General features: G+C 40.9%; 1 protein-coding gene across 1 annotated transcript in view; it reads right to left on the bottom strand.

Annotated features, from left to right (window-relative positions):
* TDRD15 (tudor domain containing 15) overlaps nt 1-23,086 on the bottom strand; it is a 58,562-nt gene that overhangs the window by 4,329 nt on the left and 31,147 nt on the right. Inside the window, exon 4 of the mRNA XM_029595997.1 lies at nt 16,675-22,895. Coding sequence (XP_029451857.1) covers nt 16,711-22,890 — 6,180 coding nt within the window. The 5' untranslated portion in view covers nt 22,891-22,895 and the 3' untranslated portion in view covers nt 16,675-16,710. The remainder of the gene's footprint in view (nt 1-16,674; nt 22,896-23,086) is intronic.

Raw genomic sequence — 23,086 nt, 5'->3', positions numbered from 1 at the left:
GCTCGAGAAATTTCCAGACACAGAAGTTACACAAATTTCACACTGTGGAAGCAAGGACAGAAATTAATCTGACGGAAATGCTTTTTTCAAGGTGAACTAGCTGAGGCACAAAACTTCAAAATACAAGTGAGTAGTTATAAGACCACTGATTATACAAACCAACCTTTGTAGCCAAGTGAGCTCACAGTGTGAGGAATTTATACTGCAAATCACTAAAGAAGTTTTTCTGTGTGAAAACAACTATAAAAAGGGAAAATGTGAAACTAATTAATGCAACCATATGGGAGATAGATAAACTATTTCATAGAACTGAACTGGAATGTGATTATGATGATGAGAAAATATATATGAAGTCCAGAATGGTGTTAAAGGGCTTTTGGACTTGTATTGAAAGAGTGAAGCAATGCCAACACAGCTACAGCACTTTAGCTTGGAGATTTCATTGCAAACATTATGAGAATGGAATAAAAAGGAAGGTCATTGTTTTTCTCCTGAGCAATATAACATTTTGATACTAGGATACTGCAGAGCTAACTGAGAAGGATAAGTTAGAATTGTTCTAAAGATTCTGGGACCTGGCTGTAATCTATGATACTTCACACTATTCTGAATGCTCTTGCATTCTATGGACCATAATTATCTCCATGTTTTAAAATATTTTTTACATTTTTTCATATAGTAATCTAAGTAAAAATATTACCAGCATAAAGTGCAATTGAGCAATATGAAGTTGGAAAACAAAATACAATATTACAATTTATAATTATTTGCATTACATTCATTTTTTGTGGGATACTACTAGTCAGAAAGATTAACAGCAATGATACACAAGAGTACAAAAAAATATATAATTAAAGAAAAGATCAAAGGTCAAAGAAAACTGACAAAATTAATAATATCCACCATAAGCTGCACAGAGGAAAACAATACATTTAGATGCCTTAAGACAAAAGTTATTCTGTAAATTGAGCTGCTGAGAGCAAGCCTGGAGTGGTGGCTCTGTGGCAGTGCTGTGCTCTGCTAAGTGGAGTACCTAGGTTTAATTATTGGATGAAGTCTTCTGCTTCCTGTAGTAGGGGAGTTGGGTGGGAGGCAGATCTTTTTCATTGCAGAACAGTGATACCAGTAGCTGGACTTAGGGTTAGCTGGGTTCTAGAAGGAGCTATGCTTTGTGGCTCCTGTGATGCCTGAGTTGAGGGTGGAAGAGGGTATCAAATACCAGGAAAAAGCCTGGGTATGTTTGTGTATGTGTTGTATCATTTTATGTTTATGTTGTCTATGAATTTTCATATTCTCTGAGGTCTATATTCAAAAGCCATTTACACAGATAACTGAAAAATTATCTGTCTAAATGACTACATGGCGATATTCATCACATTATGAATTCTAGCTGCACAAGTCGGGGGCGTTCTGGGGGTAGGCTGGAGGCATTTCCAGGTGGAATAGAGTTAGCTGGTAACTATATTTAGCTAACACTGTTGGACCATAGGGCTGTCCTAAAGTTATCAGGTTAGGCATAACCTGTTAACTTTAAGATAGCCGGGTAGATTTGGGCTGCTGAATATATCCTGCTAATTAGTAAGATATGTTTATCCGGCTGAAAATGGACCCCTATATTTTAGTGTAAGCGCAGCCGGCCTGCTATGGGCAGAATATAAATGTTTTGTTTATTCATAATCCAAATTTGACATTTAAATGGATAGAACAAAATTTAAACTAGAAATTAATTTTTTTAATAAGAAATCACCTGCTTTTAACATGTGCAACAATTGACACATATGGAAAACCAAAGATCTTCCATCCTTGTTTTAAAACATCTTTACATAACATCTTGACATAAATGAATCTAAAGTACATGATGCACCATTGGAAACCAGAATACGTGTCATATCTGCTTTAAGCTACCAAAGCATTAGCCAGAAAATTTGTAATTAATTTCAGAGTTACTGTACATATTTTGGAAGTCCAAATAAACAAGGTTTTGTGACTCATGAGGACAAGAAGTTAAGGAAAAGAAGTTAAGATAAAGAACATTTTGTATTTAAATTGTGAAGCTGCTCCATTTACTGGTTAAAAATGATCATTTACCATTTTAATTTGATCGATTTATATTCCGATTTTCAGGTCCTTCAAAGCGGATTACATGAAGGTATTGCAGATATTCCAAAAGTAGATATCCTTAGACAATGCCCAGCCCATATTCTGATGGCAGCAACTACGAGATAATTTGGAACTCTGCATTTTGTACCTTTTTTCCTTAAATACAATATTTTAGAGTCACAATGATAGAACAAACTAGAAAAAGGTAACCAATGACATTTACAAAAATATACAAGTGATAAAACACAAATAAAAGCAAGTTTGCTTACCGTAAATGGTGTTTTCTGTAGACAGAAGGATGAATTAAATATTTCATGTAGGTGACATTACCTGGTGGCACTGAATGGACTCATCTCTCCCACCTAGTACAGTTTTAGGCTCTTCTGAGCATGTGCAGGAGTTCCCGCATGGGTGTTTCCTCATGTGTCTCCTCAGACTATAGCAGAGCTATGTACTTCTAGTTATGTAGTTGACTCTCCAGGGAAGTAGAGGGTATTCGATGGCTAATTCATCCTATTTACAGAAAACATTGTTTAAGGTAAGCAAACTTGCTTTTTTTTTCTGGCAATAAGCAGGCTGAATTAGCTATTACATGTGGGGAATCCCAAGTTTAGGGTTGCAGCAGACAACTGAATAAACAACCCAGACCCCACCATGGTGTGTAGGCTACTTGAGAACAGGTTATGCAAAACTGCTTGTCCAAATTTACTGTCAGTCCTCAAAGGTTGTTGAGACAGTAGCAGGACATAAAGATGTGAACTGATAACCGGGCTGCAATTTTGCAGATGTCCTCAAGGGGCACTTCTTGTAGATGGCTCTTACCTCATGAGCGCTGGAAGTCTGTAACTTGTAGTTCTGAAGGTGTAGTGTTGAATGCACTCAGTTATCCAATTAGTCAAAGCACATTTGGAGACTGGCACATCTACTCTGTTTGGGTCATATGACAAACAACTGAGAAGATTGACAAAGTGATCATTTGTTTTTTGCAATATGCTAAGGTACTTTTGCAGTTCAAATTATGAAGGTTTTTTATCCTTCATGCACATGAGGTCTTGGAAAGAAAGTAGGCAGTACAATGGATTGATTGACAAGAAAAGCAGAGACGACCTTCGGCAGAAACTACGGGTGAATACCAGGCACCATCCTGTTGTGGAAGAATTGCATTCATGTGAATAGTGAACGAGGGCTTGGAGTTTGTAAACTCATCTGGCTGATAAGACTGCCACAAGGAACAGTACTTTCCATATCATGAACTTGAGCGAAGCTGACTCCGGTTCAAAAGCAGGTTTCATTGGTTGAGAAAGGACAATATTTAAGTCCCTTGGAACTGGAAATCTCTGTACCGAAGGTCTGACGTACAATCATGAATTTGAGTATTAACAAATAAGTAGAAATTGATTTATTGTTCACCGGAACATGGTATGCTGCTATGGCACTAAGTATGCTCACACTGAAGAAGTGAAAAGACCTGAATCAGAAAGGTGAAGCAAGTACTTTAGCAAATGCTTGGGTTCACAAAAAAAAAAAATGGGTCCAAAGCATTCTATTGGCATCATTTGGAATATCTATTCTTCCTTATAGATAGCTTTCTAGACGATACTAATATGTCTACAATTTCTGTTAGCAAATCAAGGTCCATGATTACTGAACATTCAACATCCAGGCTGTCAGATTGAGAGCTGGGAAGTTGGGATGATATAGGGTCCTTTATTCCTGAGTTAAAGCAGGGTCTGTCCCCAGATGAATGGGAGGACTGCTGGAGATATATATATATATATATATATATATATATATGCCACACTGGAGTGATGAGGAACAGATGAGCACAATCTTGGAGAAGTTTCTGTACTGTTTGGCAATCAATGGTATTGGCGGAAACGCATTTGAGGCTTGTGCCCCTGTTGAGGAGGAAAACATCCTGGGCTAGTCTAAGATCCCTAGGCACAACTGAGCAAAACTGATGTAGTTTCCTATTTTGTTCTGATGTGAACAGATCCACTTGATGGCCAACCCCATAAGTCTAAGAATCTGTTGGCTACTAATTGCTATAGAGATTACACGTCTGGACAAAACACTCTGCTTAGAAGACCAGCCAGTGTATTGGAAGCAGATAAGTGGTTAGTCGGGCAGTGCAATTGTTGATTGCCCACTGCCATATTTCCAGTGCTTCTTGGCAGAGACTATGATCCTGTTTGTTGAAAAAGAACATAATGACTTGTTTGTAAGTTTGAATTAGGATGCTTTTTACCCGAAGGTGTGCAAACACTAACAGAGCATATTTTATTAATCTTAATTCCAGTAAACTGATTTGAAACAAACCTTCCTTGAGACCAGGTGCCCTGGATTTGAAAGGATTCTGTGTGAGCGCCGCCCCCGCCCCCCCATTCTCTGGAGGAAGCATCTGTTGCTAGAGCTACTTGGAGAGGTTCCTTCCTAGAGAACTGGGAGATATAGCCACCACTGCACTGTTTCTTCATGTCCTCTGTAACCTATATCACAGTCAATAGCGGTTGCATTAGTTGATCCCATTGAGACCGTAGCACCCATTGAAGGTAATGGTTGTGGAAGCAGATCAACAGGACTACATGGATGGCTATCATCATATGAACCAAGACCATCAGGACTGCTCTGCCTGTTAATCATGGAGAGATAGTAGTTTGTAAATGAGTGATTTAATGATGTTTGCTCATTCTGAAGGTAGAAATGCTCTTTCATATAATGAGTCTATCCAAGCCCAGATAAACTTGAGACTGAGTGGGGAACTTAGGCCTAGATTCACTAATACTGCTGGGCTCTTTGAATCGCATGGTATAGGGGGGTGGGGTAAAGCGGGGGAAGCAGGCCTGCAAAAGCCGGCAGTACATTCTGCCTCATCTGCAGGAATAGCTTGCACCTAGCCTGAGTCTCAAAGGATACATCTGGAAAACACCAAATTTTTTTACCTATAAACAGAGAACCTTTATATTAAAAGAAAAATCACATAACAGAATTTTTATCTGACTCAAAGACAAAAACAATTAAAACTATGGCCTGAGAGGCAACAAATTTTCAAAAATGCATACTATTCTAAAGTGTCTATATTCAGCTGTTCCTGCGCAGAGGTAAAATATCTTGTTTAAAGGTGATAGTGGTTCTGGGTGAACTTTAAAACCTCCAATAGATATTTTTTAAACAGTTCCCTTGGGCTAATCAAGGAAGTCGTGGAAAATTCAAAATTCTCATATTTAAAGATCTGAGTTTATTTTTCACCACTTCCAACTTATGTTGAAGTTTTACACTATCTTTCTGTAAACATTCGCTGTTGGATTTAATCAAAGACACCGTTCTTTCACAATCTTCTCAGAAAAGGATGTAACTTTTGCACCACTCTCTCTGTTAGTTTCATTATCTCTCATTAGAGATTCGATGCTGTCAAGCCGTTTAGAAATAGTAGCATTCATAGAACTACTTTCCAGATATTCTAGAGAGATCTCACCTCTTACCCCCCATTCACTCTTCACTCCCAAAAGCAAAGGGGGGGGGGCAGCCGGAGGCATCCCCTGCAGTTCCAGCTACGCCAAGAAACCCCGGAGCCCCAGAAATGCCAGCCAACATCACTAACCGCTCCTCTTGCCCAGCTTTGCCCAAGATGTAAACATTCATTGGATCCAACCTGCCCAATTGCTGACCTGTTATTACTAGGGATGTGAATCGGTACCGGACTCGTTTCCGGTATCTAGTTCAGGTAAAAACCGCGGGAAATCTTCGTTCCCGCGATTCTTACCTGTTTTAATTGGCTGTGTCATGCCTAAAAAAAAAAAAAAAAAAACCCCGATCCTTTAAATGTAATTCTTTCGCATCCCCCACCCTCCCGACCCCCCCCCCCCCCACAAAAAAAAATGTTTAAAGTACCTGGTGGTCCAGCGGGGGTCCCGGGAGCGATCTCCCGCTCTCGGGCCGTCAGCTGCCACTAATCAAAATGGCGCCGATGGCCCTTTGCCCTTAGCATGTGACAGGGTATCATTGCCATTGGCCAGCCCCTGTCACATGGCAGGAGCAATGGATGGCGCGGGCCATCCAGTACTCCTATCATGTGACAGGGGCTGGCCAATGGCACGGGCTATCCAGTTCTCCTACCATGTGACAGGGGCCGGCCAATGGCACGGATACCCTGTCACATGCTAAGGGCAAAGGGCCATCAGCGCCATTTTGATTAGTGGCAGCCGATAGCCTGAGAGTGGGAGATCGTTCCCGGGACCCCCGCTGACCCATCAGGTACTTTAAAAAAAATTTTTTTTTTGGGGGGGGGGGAATGCAAAAGAATTAAATTTAAAGAATCGGGTGGGTTTGGGGTTTATTTTTTTTTAAGAGCCCTTTCTTCCCACCTCCCCCCCCCCAAAAAAAAAAAACGATAAGAGAACCCCATGAAAAATGTTGTGGGTTTTTCCTATTGGGTACGGGGGCCCCCCCGAATTGACGAGTTTGAAAATATCTTCTGATATTTTCAATCGTCAGAAAAACGATTCACATTCCTAGTTGTTACAACCCCTGTGGCCAGGAGAAACCGACAGCTCCAAACACAAGGGAAATTGATTGTTGCTCCAGGCTGAGGGACATCTAGCCTCAAACTGGGCAGAGGCTCCTCTTTCTACCCCAGCAACAAGAGACCCGGACCACAGATTGGAAGCAGTGAACTCTGAGGTAAAAAGCAGCAGAACTGATTGCTGTGAGTAAACTGCCAGGAGTTGAGTTGGCAGGGGGCACTCCTCCCTTCCGTTTCTTCCCCATAGAAATAAGATCAACAGGAGCTCAGCGTTAACATGTTTTGCATCTAGGATGCCATCTTGAAACCCCCTGGAAGAATCAATTTTGAAATAAAGGTTGCACTAATGGGAAGGATGGATAGGTATGTGGACATATGCATTGAGGTCCAGGGCACATATCCATTTGTCTTTCTATAAGAACATAAGAATTGCCATATTGGTTCAGACCGAAGATCTATAAGCTCAGTATCCTGTTTCCAACAGTGGCCAATCCAGGTCACAAGTACCTGGCAAAAAGAATCATGCTGAGGGAATTAGTTTGAAATTCCCTCTGAGTAGATTTTTGTTCAAGTGTCTCAAGTCCAGAATAGACTCAATCAACCTGACTTCTTGGGGATGAGGAAATATCGGGTGTAAAAACCCTGCCAATGTTGAGGGATTGGCTCCATTACGCACTGTTTAAGTGATTGGACTGCCAAGCGAAGCTGCGGCATTTAGCCAGACGGATTTGGATTGAGTGGTACACAATGTGAGAGGGATTGAAGCCAGGAGAAATACAATCCATACCCTGACTGCACAATTACAGGCACTCAAAGGGCCTTGGAGATCTGACACCACATTTCTAAGAAAGCCTGGATTCTTTTGCCCATTGGAATGGAGGAGTGGGATTGTTCGGAGGAATCAAAAACCAGGCCCAGGTTTATGTGGTTTTACGCTGATGGCGTATCTACTGAAGAGGTCTGGCCAGAAGTGGCTGCTGATGCTGAGAAAGAAGAAGTAGTAATTGGTTCTGTTGAAATGATCAGTAGGAACATCTGTGGGAGAGCAGTTAGTTGTACATAAAGGAGGAGCATCTTGAAGTGGAAAATTGTTTGGGAGCAGTCAAGAGATTAAACTGCTACATTCTGCTCTTTAATATGGGCAACAGTTTAGCTTGAGTTTTTCACTAAAAAGGCTGTCACCTAAACAAGGTAGGTCAGCCAACTTTTCGTGGACATCTTCATGAATGCTACTTGCTCTAAGCCATGCCATGGTTCGAGCCCTGATTGAAGTAGAGGAGGTATATGAAATTGAATTGAACGACACACACACAGATCTGAGGTGGTGAATGACGACCTCTTCCGCATCCAAAAGTAGTTAGGGATAAGTCCCACTTTCTGCAGGCTATAGAAAATGCTTCAGCTTTCAAATGCAGTTGTGAATGTATTTCACCATTTAAAACTGGTGAATAGTGATGCAAGCAGAGCACATGGAGCTTTGAAACACTTTTTGCTGAAACTGTCAAGAAGTCTGTGATCTTTCCTGGAAGTGAGTGAGTGAATTCTAGTCTTTTTTGCCTTTTTCATACTAGACTCGACCATTATGGACCGATGTGGTAGTTGCACGATGCCAAATTCCGGAGACTTCAAAATCCTGTACTTAAGAGCAAATGTTCTTGCTGTAGAAATACACATAATAGGACTTTCCTACATATTTATCAATATATTGAGGATGCTGTGCACTGGAAGAGCTGCCTACCTCTGATGGGGTATCCAGAATTTGAAGTTTACCAAGTAGTTCTAAGTGGGGGTCTTTGTCCTTGTGGACATGGTTGCCAAGCACCATTCCCCTCTTTTACACAAATTTTCAATAAGATCATTGGAGAGGGCAAGGTGTATTTGGGAAGATCCAGAAGCGGGTCAAAAAGTATACCAATAGAGTCTCCTGAGCCAACTGGTAGGGCTCACTTATACGAATTTCGATAGAGGGTGAACCAGGAGGTTCTTCAGATTGCCCTTAAGGAGATACACATTGGGCCAATCAACTCCATCTGATTAGACTCTACTGCCAAAAAGTAAAAAACCCTGAATTGTGGGTTCTGATGATGTATTCAGGCTGATAGGTGAGACTGGAAGTGCTGCAGTAATGGTGGAAAAGAAAGGCTGGATTGTTCCTTCAGTCTCCATAGTCAGGAAAGCAAAAAAATCTCACCAACCTGCAATCTGGTCAAGTGACTCATGTGTCCATTGACCTGGCGTGAGCACTGGAACATCCTCTTCGAAAACTAAGATATGTTCTTGCATCTAAACAGGTGATCTATTACAAATGGGTGGGACTATAGAACATATCAGATCTGGCATTTCCAGGCAAAGACCCTCAGATAGCATCCATGTCAAAGTGAGCATTCCAGTTATTGGAGAAGGCAATGGCAACATGATGCCCTCCACTGCTGACTAGGATGAGAACACAGTTGTGTTGGTAAAGTAACCTGATGAGTCAGGTGGAGGGTCTGATAAGATCATTTCAGACGCCTTGGAAAAATGTGGCTTTGTGTTGAATGCTTCAAGCATCCCACACCTTGCGCCGATAATGACTGCTTCGATAGCGCCGGTATCCAAACACCAAGTGTTTGTGCTTTTTTGATGCAGGTTCCAATGACTGATGTTGCTTCTTTTTCGATGCAGAGGCTGATATTAACTCAGCCCTGGGGATTCGGCCCGAGACAAAGGGGGAGTCATGGAGTAGCTATTGCTCAACTCCTGTTCCAGCGAGGCAGATGAAACTGCACTGCAGGAGGAAATCTGCTACGACTTGAGATTTATGCAGCTTCTCAATTTGAAAAGCCCTGGAACGTTGAGTGTGGGGACATCCGTCCACAGGTGTAGTAATTTTCCTTGTCATGTTCTGGTCCAAGGCATCAATAGAAGAGCTCATGGTCATTTATGAGGGACATTACCTTGCCATAGATGTAAATTTTAAAGCCGATGACAATAAGCTTTTTCTTCTGACTCGAAATGTTGAAAAGACAAGGACTCTGTAAAATATTTGTTCTTTTATTAGCATTGAAAAGTTCTGTTGTGTGGTGCTGCAGAAGCAGCGAGGCAACAGTAAAATGTGTATATAGAGGTAGAAATTGCAACATTTTAATGTTGCAGAAAAAAAGTAAAAGGAGAGACTGAATGTGTTTGTACAAAAAATGGACTGAGACAGCTTATGAGGCTACACCTGTGTGGGAATTCCCTCAGGCTCAGCAGAGCTCAAAGCTCTACTAGCTTGGAGAGAGGAGCCTGTTCAGTACATAACATCACCCACACAAAATGGCTAATGCAGCTTGCTGTTCAACGGAAAACTACATGTTCAGCTATTTTTTTTTTGGGGGGGGGGGGGGGGAACACTTGTGAAACCAGAGAAGACAAAGTTAATATTTTACAAAAAACAAATAAAAGTGCTCTAGAGCTGTGGTTCTCAACAGGTGTGTCAGGACACACTACTGTGTCGCAGAGCCAGCAGAAGACGTGTTTTTCCTCATCAGTCTGGGCAGGAGTTGGCAGACTTCTCTTTTATTGGGTATGACAGGAAATTGCCTTTGCTTCCTTCTCTTCCTAGCCAGTGAGAGATTGTTCCCTCCTCCTTCACAAAGATCAGAGCGTGATATCACCAACTCCTGTTCATATGGGACTGGCAGGACACCAACTTTATGTCCCCTGCCAGGCCTGGCAGTGAGGCTGCTGATGCTCTCTTTACCACCATGAGGCCTGGATGTGAATGCAAAAGCATATGGGAGAAATGTGCATGCTCTGTGGATCCACTGCTGCTGCCTCCTCATCTTCCTCTCCTTAATGCTTCTTGCCCTCATCTGCTGTTGATAAAGAGGAAGTGAGATTCTGGAATGGACTGAAGTCTTTTCTGCTGGCTGAAAGCCAGGAAGGGGGGTAATGTACTGGGCAGGAAGATGGGGAGATGGGGAGTCTGCTGGATAGGAAGGGGTGGGGGAAAGGAGTTGGGGTTGCTGGATAGGGAGAGGTGAAGGAGGGAGCGGTTGGAGCTGCTGGGCATGGAAGAGAGATTGAGGTGTGGGGGATGCTGAGCAGGAAGGGGTAGGAAGGAGATGGTCAGGGGTATTCTGAGTAGGGAAGGGGAGAGAGAAGAGCATAAAGTTGAACAGGGGAGAGAGGGAGCTTGGGGAAGAGAATGTGAAGTGGGGGATGTCGAAAATGTTGGTCATGGATATGAGCATGTGAAGAGATGATTGAGTAATTGGGAGAAATGAGGGGTGATGGAGGCAAGTGAAAGGGTATAAGGGCCATACTATGTCAGTTTTGAAAATATGCATTTCTTCTCTCTTTGAACTTTGCTTAGTGTAGGTGAAAATATATTTTTGTTTCTAATCTCCAGTTTTGCACTGCATGCAGAAGGTGGTCTTGGGGTTTCCTTTCCAGGTTTTGTTTCCACATTTGTAATTTGTGGACTTTTATTCTATATTTGGTGAAGGCAGGTCTGTCTGTAATCTGTGTATGTGACTGAGATATAATATTTCTCAATATTATATTGCACTAATGGTGAACTGCTGTTTCATTTCTTGGAGTTAGTGCTGCTGAGGTATGGCAGGTTTTATAGAAATGTACAGAGTGGGGTTTGTTTGTATTATTTTGCAATGCACCTGGTAGTAGAGGGAGTTTGTGATGCTGTTAAGATGACACCAGAATCAGAATATCTTTTTTGTATGGTGAATTGCACAGGGAAATGTCTTAGTTCTGCTCTGTACCTATTGTTAGGATAAGGGGGACTCCAGTGGATGCAGAGTATATGCTTATATTTAGTTCCATGATGGTCATGTGTTCAGTGTGTTATGCATGTGAGCATCATCTCTCAGGTGTGTCCATATAGAAAAAAGGTTGAGAACCACTGCTCTAGAGCAGGGGTCCCCAACCACCGGTCCTTGGCGCCACCGCAAACCAGCACTAAACACTGACAGTGTGCTCTGCGGCGGCTCAGAGCACACTTTGTGGTGTGGATGCTGCCCAGGGCCGGTGGAAGCACTAGGCGAACTAGGTGACTACCTAGGGCGCCAAGCATTAGGGGGCGCTGAGCCGCCGATGGCCACTGGTGGATCTCATCCCACTGGCGGCTAAGCGGTGAACTACTGCTGTGCTGTGTGACGGATACACACAGCAAGAAGATCAGCAGGGCCGTGGTGGAGCTCATGTCACCACGGCCTGAAGAAAAAGGTCACGTCTAAACGTGCGGGTGCTCCACCTCCTTCCTGCCGGAGCCGCGCGTAAAGAAGCCCAGAAGAGAGAGAGAGGCTGAGGGTCTGTAGAGTGTGTATGTCTGCATGTAAGAGATGAGTTGAGAGACTGTGTGTGTGGGAGAGAAGACCTGAATGTTTGCAGAGAGAGCATCTGTGTGCATAAGCAAGACAGCGTGTGAGAGAGAGAGAGAGAGAGAAAGCATGTGAGAATGAGAATCTGTGTGTTTGAGGGAAGAAGACAGATGGAGAGAAAAGAAATAGGAAAAAAAAGATAATATAAAAGGAATTGGCAAAAAAATAAGAAAGGGAAGGTGGAAAAAAAAAGCCTGTGACCAACCGATTAGAAAACTAAGATCAGACAGCAAATGTAAAAAAAAAAAAAAAAAAATTACTTTTTACTGATTGACACGTAATCTTTGGGAATGTGCAAGAGTAGCACTTTCTCTATGCGGATCTCACAATGTACGAGATCAGCATGGAGGACCTGGAAGCCCACGGGGCCTGCACAGAGGAGGCAGCAGCATGGGCTTCAGTGACAGTAGCATAGCAATCAGCACCTCCCCAACAGCCACGCGGCAGCAGTGACAGTGGCAGCAGAGGAATGAGAGAGGCTCTGAGGTTGCTGGCAAAAGAAAGAGGGGGTCTCTGCCTTTAGTGTGTGCATGTGTATGAATGGGAGTCTGCCTGGGGGTGTATGTGTGTGAATGCATGGGTGCCTGCCTGAGGGTGTGTCTGTGTATGAGAATGAATGGGTGTCTTCCTGGAGTTTGTATGTGAGAGAATAAATTGGTGCCTCCCTGGGGGTCTGTGTGTGTGTGTGAGAATGAATGTGTGCATGCCTGGAGGATGAGGAGGGAGTGGTGTGAAAATGAATGGGAACCTGCTTGGGATTCAGTGTGAGAATGACTGGGAGCTTGCCTGTGTGTCTGTGTTTGTGTGTATGTGAGGGAGCCAGAGAGAGTGAGAGCATGAGTATGAGAAAATCCAGAGGAGTAAGTGTGTGTGGGGGAGGTGTGTGGAGAGGGAGAGAGTGTCATAATTAAAATGATAAGTATGCACTAAAATCCAACCCCCTCCATAACCCCGCCCCCATTTGACCAAAGCCCCACCCCTTCCCCACCCCGCCTGAAAAATGGTCTTGCTTGAAGCCGGTCCCTGGTGCAAAAAAGGTTGGGAACCACTGCTCTAGAGTAATGGCCATTGGCCATTACTCTAGAGAACAAATGTAATGTTGCCAAGACAGTCAAGTAAATAGGAGCAGGAGCAAAAGGTAGGACAAAGAGTTTGGGGGGATTCAGGATAGGGGGAGGGCAGGATAGGGGGAGGGAGGTCAGGCTAGGGGTTTGGGAAATTCCATCCCAGTCCGCTCCTTAATTGGAGCGGACTGGAGAAGACCCCGATGCGTCACCACTCGTAAGTGACGCATCGGGGTCACTTACGAGTGGTGACGGGGGGGGAAGACATATGTGGACATATGCGTCCACATATGTCTTCCCCCCCCTTGTGCGCGCATGTTATAAAATCATGTGTCCATGTGTGCACGCTGGGTAGCGCATGCACATGGGACGTGCACATGCAATGTTTTAAAATCTACCCCTTTATACACCGATGATGTTCGGCTTTTAATCCCCATAAAAATTCTCTTGAAGTCACTTAAAGAACTACTGAAAGCTATTTCACTTCAATTAGGCAGCTTTTAGTCCATATGAAGTTGATTTTAAATAACCAAAAAAATGGAAATGATTTTACTAAGTAGAAAACCACACATTAACAGAACTTCCCATTTTAAAACCGATTTCATGCAGATCGATTCAACCGATCAAGTTCGCGAACTTGGAATTTTAATTGATCAAGAAATTAAAATGAAAACTGACATAAAGAGAAAAATAAGGGATGGTTATTTTAAATGTCATACTTTAAAACGTCTTAAGCTATTTCTAGATTTTAATGATTTCAGAACCGTTTTACAAACTCTGCTTTTTTCATCCATTGAATATTGCAATGCTATTTTATTTGGCTTACCTGGAAAGACCATTACAACTACTCCAAAATGCAACTGTCAGAGTGTTGTGTAGAGGAAAAAAAATGTGAACATATTAATCCAACTCTGATTGATCTTCACTGGCTTCCAATAAAAAAGAGAATAGAATACAAAATTCTATGTATTATACATAAATCATTAAATTGTGAATAAACAGAAAGGAATTTAAGGTTGGCCAATAAAGGACTTCTTACAGTGCTGTCAATAAGAACTGCTCATTTGTCCGAAGTCAGAGATAGAACAAATTATGGAACTCTTTATCTGATGAGCTTGGACTCCAAAAATACATTAAAACCTTTAAAAAAAAACAAAACAAAAAACACAAAAAATTTTTTTTAAAGCCTATGAAACTTAGGGCAGGATTCATCATTCCTCACGAAAAAGGGGGCGGGGAGAAGGGGGTGGGCCTGCGAAAGGCCATAGCCGTTTGCACTGCGGTGGTGCGATTTCGCCGGCCACAGTGCAGTCAGCTGCAGCCTTTCACGTGAATAGCGCCACCGTAAAAGGTGGTGCTATTCGCCGCACTACTGCCAGCGAGAATGTTCCTCACATTATCGACAGCATGCCGCAACTGACTCCTCCCCCTACCCGCCGCAACTCCTGCCCCCCCCCCGCCATTTACATCCTTTGAGTGCGATAAACATTTTGAAAATAACCCCCTTAAATTTGAAAAATATTTAGCAGTCAGATACGCCTGTTATACTTTTAATGTAATGGTTAAGCAGCAATTAGCAGTCACAAATGCTTGTGACACTTTAATGCAGTGGTTTCAGTAGTAAATGGTCAGAGGTGTTCTTTTTGTCTTGTTAGAAACATTTTTCAATATTTCATTTCATGTATTTTACTATTTTTATATGATTTTTATTTTGTACTTATTTTAATTTTATAGTTTTTCCTTTACTAAGTTTTTGTATTTCTTAATTGTACACGGTCTAGATTGACTACAGATTGACAGTATATAAAAGAAATAAATAAATAGCAATGTTTGTACTAATGTTGAATTGGTAGAGGTCAACATCAGAAGAGGGAGAAAATGGGATTAAAGTGAGGTTGGTGTTAGTGTCAGGAATGAGAGCAGGCTGCATCATAGAAAGAAGAGTGGAGTGGAGGAGTAGCCTAGTGGTCAGAGCAGGGGGCTACGACCCATGGAAACTAGGGTTCAAATCCCATTGTCGCTTCCTGTGACCTTAGGGCAAGTCACTTTACCCTCTGCTGCCTCAGGTACAAAAGTAGATTGCAGGCTCATGCCCTGTCCACGCATGAGCCTGCTCAACTCTCTGGCTCCTCTGCAGGTCCCAGGTCGGCCTCCCCAGCAGCAGCCACGAGCTCCTCCAGGTCTCTGCGTCCTGCATCAGCGGTCGCTGGGCCTTCCACTGCACACCAGGCCTCACGCCGGAGTTTGGCGTCTCTTGTGGCATTGGCCATGCCTCTACGCGCGCATGGACCGCCAGGCCTCTTGTAGGGCCAGGGGTGGGTCCTAGCTTCGCTGCACGCCCTGATTGAAGGAACTACTTAAGGAAGTCCCTTGTCTGCACTTCCTTGCCTTGGCAATCGGTTCGGCATTGTATTGTGTGCTAGATTGTCACTGCGCTTCTAAGCCTTGTTCCAGTCTCGTTCCAGGATCCTACTGTTCCAGCATGTCTGCCTGTTCGCCTCCCAGGTAGTACCCTTGGACTGTCTTCTCTGGTACTGACCTCGGCCTGTTCCTCGACCCTTCTGTCTGCTGCCTGCCTCCTGACCTCAGCCTGCCTTGTGACCTCGTCTGAGCTCTGGAACCTGACTACTCCTCGGACTGACCCTCAGATTCTGACCTCTGCCTGTTTGACCACGTCTCCTGATTCTGGCTCTGTCCCTTGCCTTGTCATCGCCTATGCTGTTCTGGTCCTCCTTGCTCCATCTGACCTACAGTCTCAAGTCCGACCACGCTCCCTTGCTGTCTGTGGGCACGCCTGTCTACTACCTCTCCAAGAGACCCTGCGAGGCCCACCTAAGTCCAAGCGGCCCGGGTCCCTACGGGCTCCACCCAGGGGGGACCTCAGGCTTCCAGTGGTGAAGCTCATCCAAGCCTGTCTCCTCCAGTGCTCCTCCCCCTGGGGGCAGATGCTTCCTAGTCCCTACCAGGGAGCCATTCTCCACTGCTCATCCCCCGAGCGCAACATAAATCCTGTGGGGATATGGAAATATCTATAGTACCTGAATGTAATTTGCTTTGATGTACACTTTGAAGTGAGAAAATCAGAAAATAAAAATCTAAATAAAAGTATTCCAGTCTTTGGCTTTAGGACCCTAAAAAAATAAAATGTTAAGATGATGTTCTACAAATTATTTAAAAATAAAACCTACTAAATCTACAAAGTAAATGCAAACATATTAGTGCATCACAGCTTTATTTTAAAATTGTCATATTTGTCACTGTTTCTATTTTATTTTTATACACTGTATCTTTTTGTTTCCTCTTTTTGCAGGCAGCCTAGATGTGCACTACTAAAGGAGAAACTAAAAAAGCAAAGGAAATTAGTAGTGGACATTCTCATTATGCTGAAAACATTTGTTTCTGGACTTCCAGAAAAAGTACTTGGCATTAAATGAGCCTAACAACAATCTTAAATTTACAAAGATAGAATCTGCCTGCCTTTTTTGCTTTTTACCAGAACTGAAATAACACTGTTTTCAATGAGATAGTGCACCCAACAGTCTGTTATAAAAGCCTAAAAACAGTTAAATCTTGCAAAAATGCTACAAAAATAGCTTCTACATTTTATTACATGACAATTACTTACAGTTTGAATATTCTTTCAGTGTTACTTCTTTATCAATCACCATTTTTTGGCAATCTGTTCTGTACTTTTACATGGTCCAACAGCATCTTTATATTTCACTCCTCCTTCCACTTTAAAATTCAGAGCATCTTTTGCATTCCCTGTGGTATTATATGAACTTATTTCCTTTTTCAATTGTACATCACTAACTCTTGAAGGTTTACCAATAAGCTTCCTTGAAACTGAAAGGCTTGGTAGGTTTCTTCTCTTTTCATATGCTAGCTGTTTTCTTTCAACACAGCCATATTCCAACACTGAATGTCCCAGAAAATGTTTATTCCCTGTTTCTTTGAGCCCTTTGTAATTTTTATCACTAATGTTTGTGCTGTCACCTGCATCAAGCCACGCTGTGCTTCTTTTGGCATGAAGAGCATATCCAGCATCAATCAGCTGATCTGCTAATTTTGTTTGCCCATTCATCAAGTCTACTTCCAGGTATACTTCAGGACTGTATTCCTTAAATTGGAAAATCAGGTTGTCTTTAGTAAGATTTTCCAGAAAGAAAAGTATAGCTTCCTTAGTCCACTGTTTTCCTGTAGCAGGAATCACGCCATTTAAAGAACAGCAATACACTAGTCTTGGTAAACATGCAAGATTTTCTGGAATCATTTTCAATGTATTGATATTATAATAAGGGATACAGAGTGTTCTACCAAGGTCCATAAGTGTAAGAAGCACAGTTTGATCAGACAATTCAGAAATTTCTGCCCTGTACCATTGATCTTCTGGAATATACTTAATTAGGCAATGAGAACCAATTAAAATAAATTCCTTTGGTAAAGATGGTAAATTCTCAGGAAGACCACACAACAACATAGACAAGGTTTCCAGAATGTCTAGAGAATCTTTTAATTGAATGTAAAAATTGGATGGATTGATAACTGTAGCTGCAAATACACAGTACTGCTTATAGCTGTCCAGTTCAGCCCAAGGAATCATCTGGAAGGGCAACATATCTTTCCTGCATAAACTTTTGTCTTCACAATTAGTGTCATTTAAATACTGCATAAATAGTTTGCCATCTATTATTATCTCTACTTTCCAAATACAGACAGTCTTCAGATAACTCTGAAACAGGATTTTTATTTCTTGATTTGTGAATGAATTCATTATATTGTTAAATGACATCTTTCCAACATTTTCAGTGAAAATCCATTTGCACGCAACGGTCTGCTTAGGAATATCTTTTATGTCTCCACTTAGCATTTTGACATTAGATATAGATACTTTTTCAGTTGTGCCATAATCCATAAAAAAAACTAACATTTTCTTTTCATCTTTATATATTTGTTTTACTTCTGATCGAAGCCATTCCATTTTATTTTCTGATTTTGTCAAGCATTGCATGCCTTCCTTAATATGCTCTGCTGCTAATAAGTTGTCTTTACTTTTCACTGCCTTGGTAATCAGCAATGTTAAATGAGTTGATTGTTTTGAACTTCTTGGAAAGATTACATGAAAGTCTCCACAATCTAAAACATTAAGTAGCCGGACTTTTTCTAACTGTCCAGGTTTCAGTCTTTGACAAGGAACTCTATTATTTGTCTCTATGTACCATGCATTGTTGCAGCAGTTATATTCAACAGATGTTTTCAAAAGTTCATCCTTAGAGGATTTTTGCAATATCTCTTGTTGCTCTAGATTAGTATGGTTAATCAGATTGGACTGTTCTGTAACTAAAAGGATTTTCTTCAGTTCTAAGGTCTGTTGATACAGCATTAGTTCATCACCAAGACTTTTTTCATTAGAAATTATATTAACTTTCCATTGTTCATTATGTAATTGTAAAAATTCACACATGACTGGTTTCCCATTGACCTTTTCCATAAAGTAAGATGTAATTTCCTTGTTCCATGTTCCATTACACTTTACACTATTTACTCCACTAAGACAACAATGTATAGCAAACCTTGGTATAGTTAAGAATTTCCTCTGAATCTTGAATATTTGAGACATATTTACAATTGAGGAATTACCATAGTCAATAAATTCTACATCAAAGGAGCTGACTGATTTGACTTCTTTAATAACTGCTCTATACAGAGCAAGATCAAGTGCATACTCTGCTAGAAGGAGATCTCCAGTTGTAAGGTCACTGAAGTTTTGTACTGCATATACAGTCATTTTGTTAAGTTCTTCTGCAAGTTGAACTATTAAGTTTTCATCTGCTGCAAGATGGAAATAGAAACATAATGGGCTATTAACATGAGAAACATATCCTTTATGCTTTGAATTTTGTTGAATATTTGGCCGAGGAAGATCAGTGTATTTTGGTATAGTCCAGTCGTCCTCTTGTTCAATATTATTTATTTTGGGTGTACAATACTTTGTTGTACTTTCCACAACATATTCATGGCCATGTGAATCGAGATGCAGTAACGAATCCAAAGAGGTATCCCAGTCTGTAACTTCATGTGAACCCATTTTTTTGTTCAAACCAGTATTTATGGAGATAACATTTTCATTCTTGCTGACCGATAGAGGTTGGGAAATCATTTCTTGGATATCAAGCACAAGTTCTTTTTTGTTTTTTAAAACTCTGTCATCATTAGTCCTATGTAATTCATTTACCTGACTTTTATCTTCAGCTTTTGAGACGTGGCTCTCCATATTTGTGTCTTCAATTATTGACTTAGTCTTTTGGTGACTTTTTAGTTTAGGTACTGATTTATTGTCCTTGTTGCGCGATTGTTCATCTACCACACACACCTGCAACAGATCTTTAATTTTTGCATTAATTTGAAGACATCCATCATACAGTTCCACTGCCAATTGTCCATCTATGTTCCTGGATATTAAAACTGCCTTCAGAGTCTTCCCCAGACAATTTTTTTCAAACCACTTGTTCACAGTCACTGGAAATTCTCTCTCATTAAAATCCGAGAGACAGCATTTGATGGCTTGAATAGGTGTAAAGAATACTTCTGTGGCATCTTCTGGAATAGGAAGCAAATCATGCTGCTCTACCATTTGCTTGTTGCCAAAGTCAACGAAGTCTACCATCACATAAGAGGATGATTCAATGGGATAAGCTAAAGCTCTGTAAAAGTTTTCATCTTCAAAATACTTCGCTATGCACACACTCAGTCTACTGCCTTCCCATTTTTGCTCTTTCATTTTATTACCAATTTCTGCAATCTTTATCATCAGTTTGTCCAAAATTTCACTGTTTTTACTAAGCTGGCAAAAAAAACTTCCAGGGTTGCATATATGAGTGATATGTACTTCCTCTTCATTTCCAATTTTCAGATTAAATGAAGAATAGTAAAAGCTATGAAGACACACTGATGATGCAAGCTGCGTGGAGAATCCAGGCTTGGCATGACCATGATCAATAAGAAACTGATCTACACGTACAAATGGAGTCTCCAAATTGACTATGTTACACAGACGCTTATGACTTTCAAGAACTAGAGCATAGATATTACATTTCAGTGACCCACTGGCAGCATTATTAATAAAACTTCTAAAATCTCTGCAAGCTTGTCTTGTCCAGTTTAAGTGTCCAGGATCTATGGGCTCGATTAGGTTGTAAAGGGAACATCTAAATGCCTGACCCTCAAAAAGAAGAAAATTAGAGGTAATAGCTTGGAGATCTGTAACCAGAACATTTATTTTATAACCATAGTCAACAAACATCACTTCTACTTCTTTTTTTGACACTTGCTGCAAAATAGATGCTCTGTACCATTTTCCATCTTTCACATATTTAGCAATACAAGCAGTCTGCCCAGGTTGATAAGGCTCATTGGAAACTCTGTAATAGTTCTGAATTTCTCTCATCAAAATTTTCAATTCCGCTAATTTGTTATCCAGTTGGCACCAAAAGTCTCCTGGAGATATTATATTAGAACATACAACATCAAGAACAGTTCCTGGTTTGAATATGTGCTGCTTATAAGTACACACAGCATAACCTGTCATAGCTGGTATTCTTTCAAGAGGTTTATGTTCCCAACTTGGAGGAGCAGCAGTATTTTCTTTGGAGAGAGTAACTGTACTTTCTGAAGAATTAGTTTGATGGGCATTCCCTTTTGCTGATACTAGTTTGCCAATACAAATAAATTTATTTTTCTTAGAATTTGTCTCTTTACTTTTCAAATCTGGTACTTGAGGATCTATCTGGGAGCTCTTCAAGTCCAAATTTGGAGGACAGTAACCTGACTTTAGCGGCCAATACTCAGCAAATCCCGCCTGTACCATAAGTGCAACAACATTACATTTCTCTGAGGTTTCTGTAAGGTGTACATCAACAACATACTTGTCATTTTGCTTTGCAAGAACATGGACCAAGAGCTCTTTTGCAAACACAGTCATTTTAAAGAAATCAGTTGCATTCTTTATCCATATATCTTCTACAGGAAATGCATGAGCAAGTGTGCAGCACATTGCCAACGCTGGTAGTTCACTAAACTGCGGAAGCAAAATTTTTACATCAAAGAATGGTATAGTGTCAGTATTTCCAAAATCCAAAAAATACACAGTGATGCTAGAATCAAGTACTTCAGTGACAACAGCGCGATAGTAATGGCTGTCCTTAGTATATCGTGCACAGCAAAGTAAACCACATTTTGGATTTTCAAGAATCTGGTCATTCATACTGTAAGCATTATAGAGCTCTGAAATGTTGTTCATCATGGTCAGAAATTCATGCTCATGTACATCCGTTCGAATCCAGAAGTTGGATGGATTCAATACATATTCAACATAAGCAACATGAACAGAGTCTATTTTCATTTCTACAGTTTGGCATGGAATTTTCAAAAAGTCATTTTCAGTTGGATGATCTCCATCCAGTTTTTTGGTTTCAGAAGCACTCTTATAAGAAATATGATTTTCACTTGTTGCAAGTTTTGTCATGGCATTACACATTTGTGCATGACCATTTGGAGAAAACACTGGAAGAAGTTGATTGGTCAGTTGAAGTTTATCATCAGTATTTAAGTCTTCAGTGTGCAGTGTAACATTAAACACATGTTCCTTGGGGCTGAAAAGATCAATATGGGCAGAAATAGTTTGTCCTAACAATGCTCGTTTAAGTTCTTTAAGTTGAGAATTCCTAATTTCTTCATTCTGACTACTTAGAGAAGACAAAGCACATGGGAATGACATCATTGGTACTAAAAGGAACTGTGGTTCAAGTTTATAAACATAATTAGAAGAGACAGTTTCACTGTTCCCAAAATCCATGAACCAAACTTTAACCTGATCTCCAAACAGCTGTTCTATAACTCCCCTGTGCCACTGTCCATCTTTTTGTCTTGCCGCACAGAGGGTTCCAAAACTTTCACACTGTGGTTTGTTTACTTTACAAACAGCTTCATACTGCAAAGACATAGCTGATGTTAAATCTTGCAGTTCTTGCATCCATGCTAACTTCTGACAATAGAATCGCTTTGGGCTCAGTGCTGCCGTTATTTTCACTCTCTCTGTAGTCCCTACAGATAAACATGGCTGCAGATCATCGATAACCAGCTGAAATCTGGAGAGAATCTCATTTGCCCTTAATGAAGTATCTCTCCTATTAGATTTCCATTTAAGTGAGCTTGGTATTTCACTAATAAGATTTTCAGGCAATTCCTTTGACATTTCAACAATAAGGCGGAATGAATCTCCATCAATATACTTTCCTAATTTCAGTTCAATAACGTGGCTAGTTATTTTTGGCACTTCAAGGAGGACAGTTTGATATGGTAAAACAGCTTGCACGTGACCTTCAACTTGCCATCCAACTAGTGATGAAAAATAATTTAAAGCCTTAGGAGTCCATGTTTCATCAAGTGGAAGTATGCTTGCAAAGATACCATAAACTATTCTTGGTGGCAACTGAAACAATTCTCCACAGGCAGATGCAACTTGTATGGCGTTAACAGTTAGCACTTTGCCATTATCTATAAAAAAGACTTTGTATAGATCCTCTTTCTTATCTAGTATTCTTCCCCTGTGCCACTCCCCAAATATTTTATCTTCCACCAAACAAAACTCACCAACACCAATGCTATCTTTAATTTTGGGAACACACTGTATCTCAGTTTGTAATATGTGATAGTCAAACTCGCATTCAGCATTATATTTGCCACAAAATTTAACCAGCACTTCCTCTGGATGGCATTCAACATGGGAGATCTTTATGTTCATGTCCAACATAAAGTTGGGCAATGAATGTGTGGAATCCATATTGCCTGCAAAAAATAAAATAAAGTTGAAAATGTTTCAGCTTTTCAACTATACATTTTTCAAAACAAAAAAGTTTGAAGATGAACTCTTACAATCTGAGAAACAAGATGTATTGTCATCCACATCCTTATTACTTTATGGCTTTTTTTTACAGTCAAAAACAAGTCACTTAATAGTCCCATATTAAGCAGTGTTT

This window comes from Rhinatrema bivittatum, chromosome 3, assembly GCF_901001135.1.
Source record: "Rhinatrema bivittatum chromosome 3, aRhiBiv1.1, whole genome shotgun sequence".
NCBI classification, from domain to species: domain Eukaryota; kingdom Metazoa; phylum Chordata; class Amphibia; order Gymnophiona; family Rhinatrematidae; genus Rhinatrema; species Rhinatrema bivittatum.
This window is presented reverse-complemented; position numbering and strand designations above follow the sequence as displayed.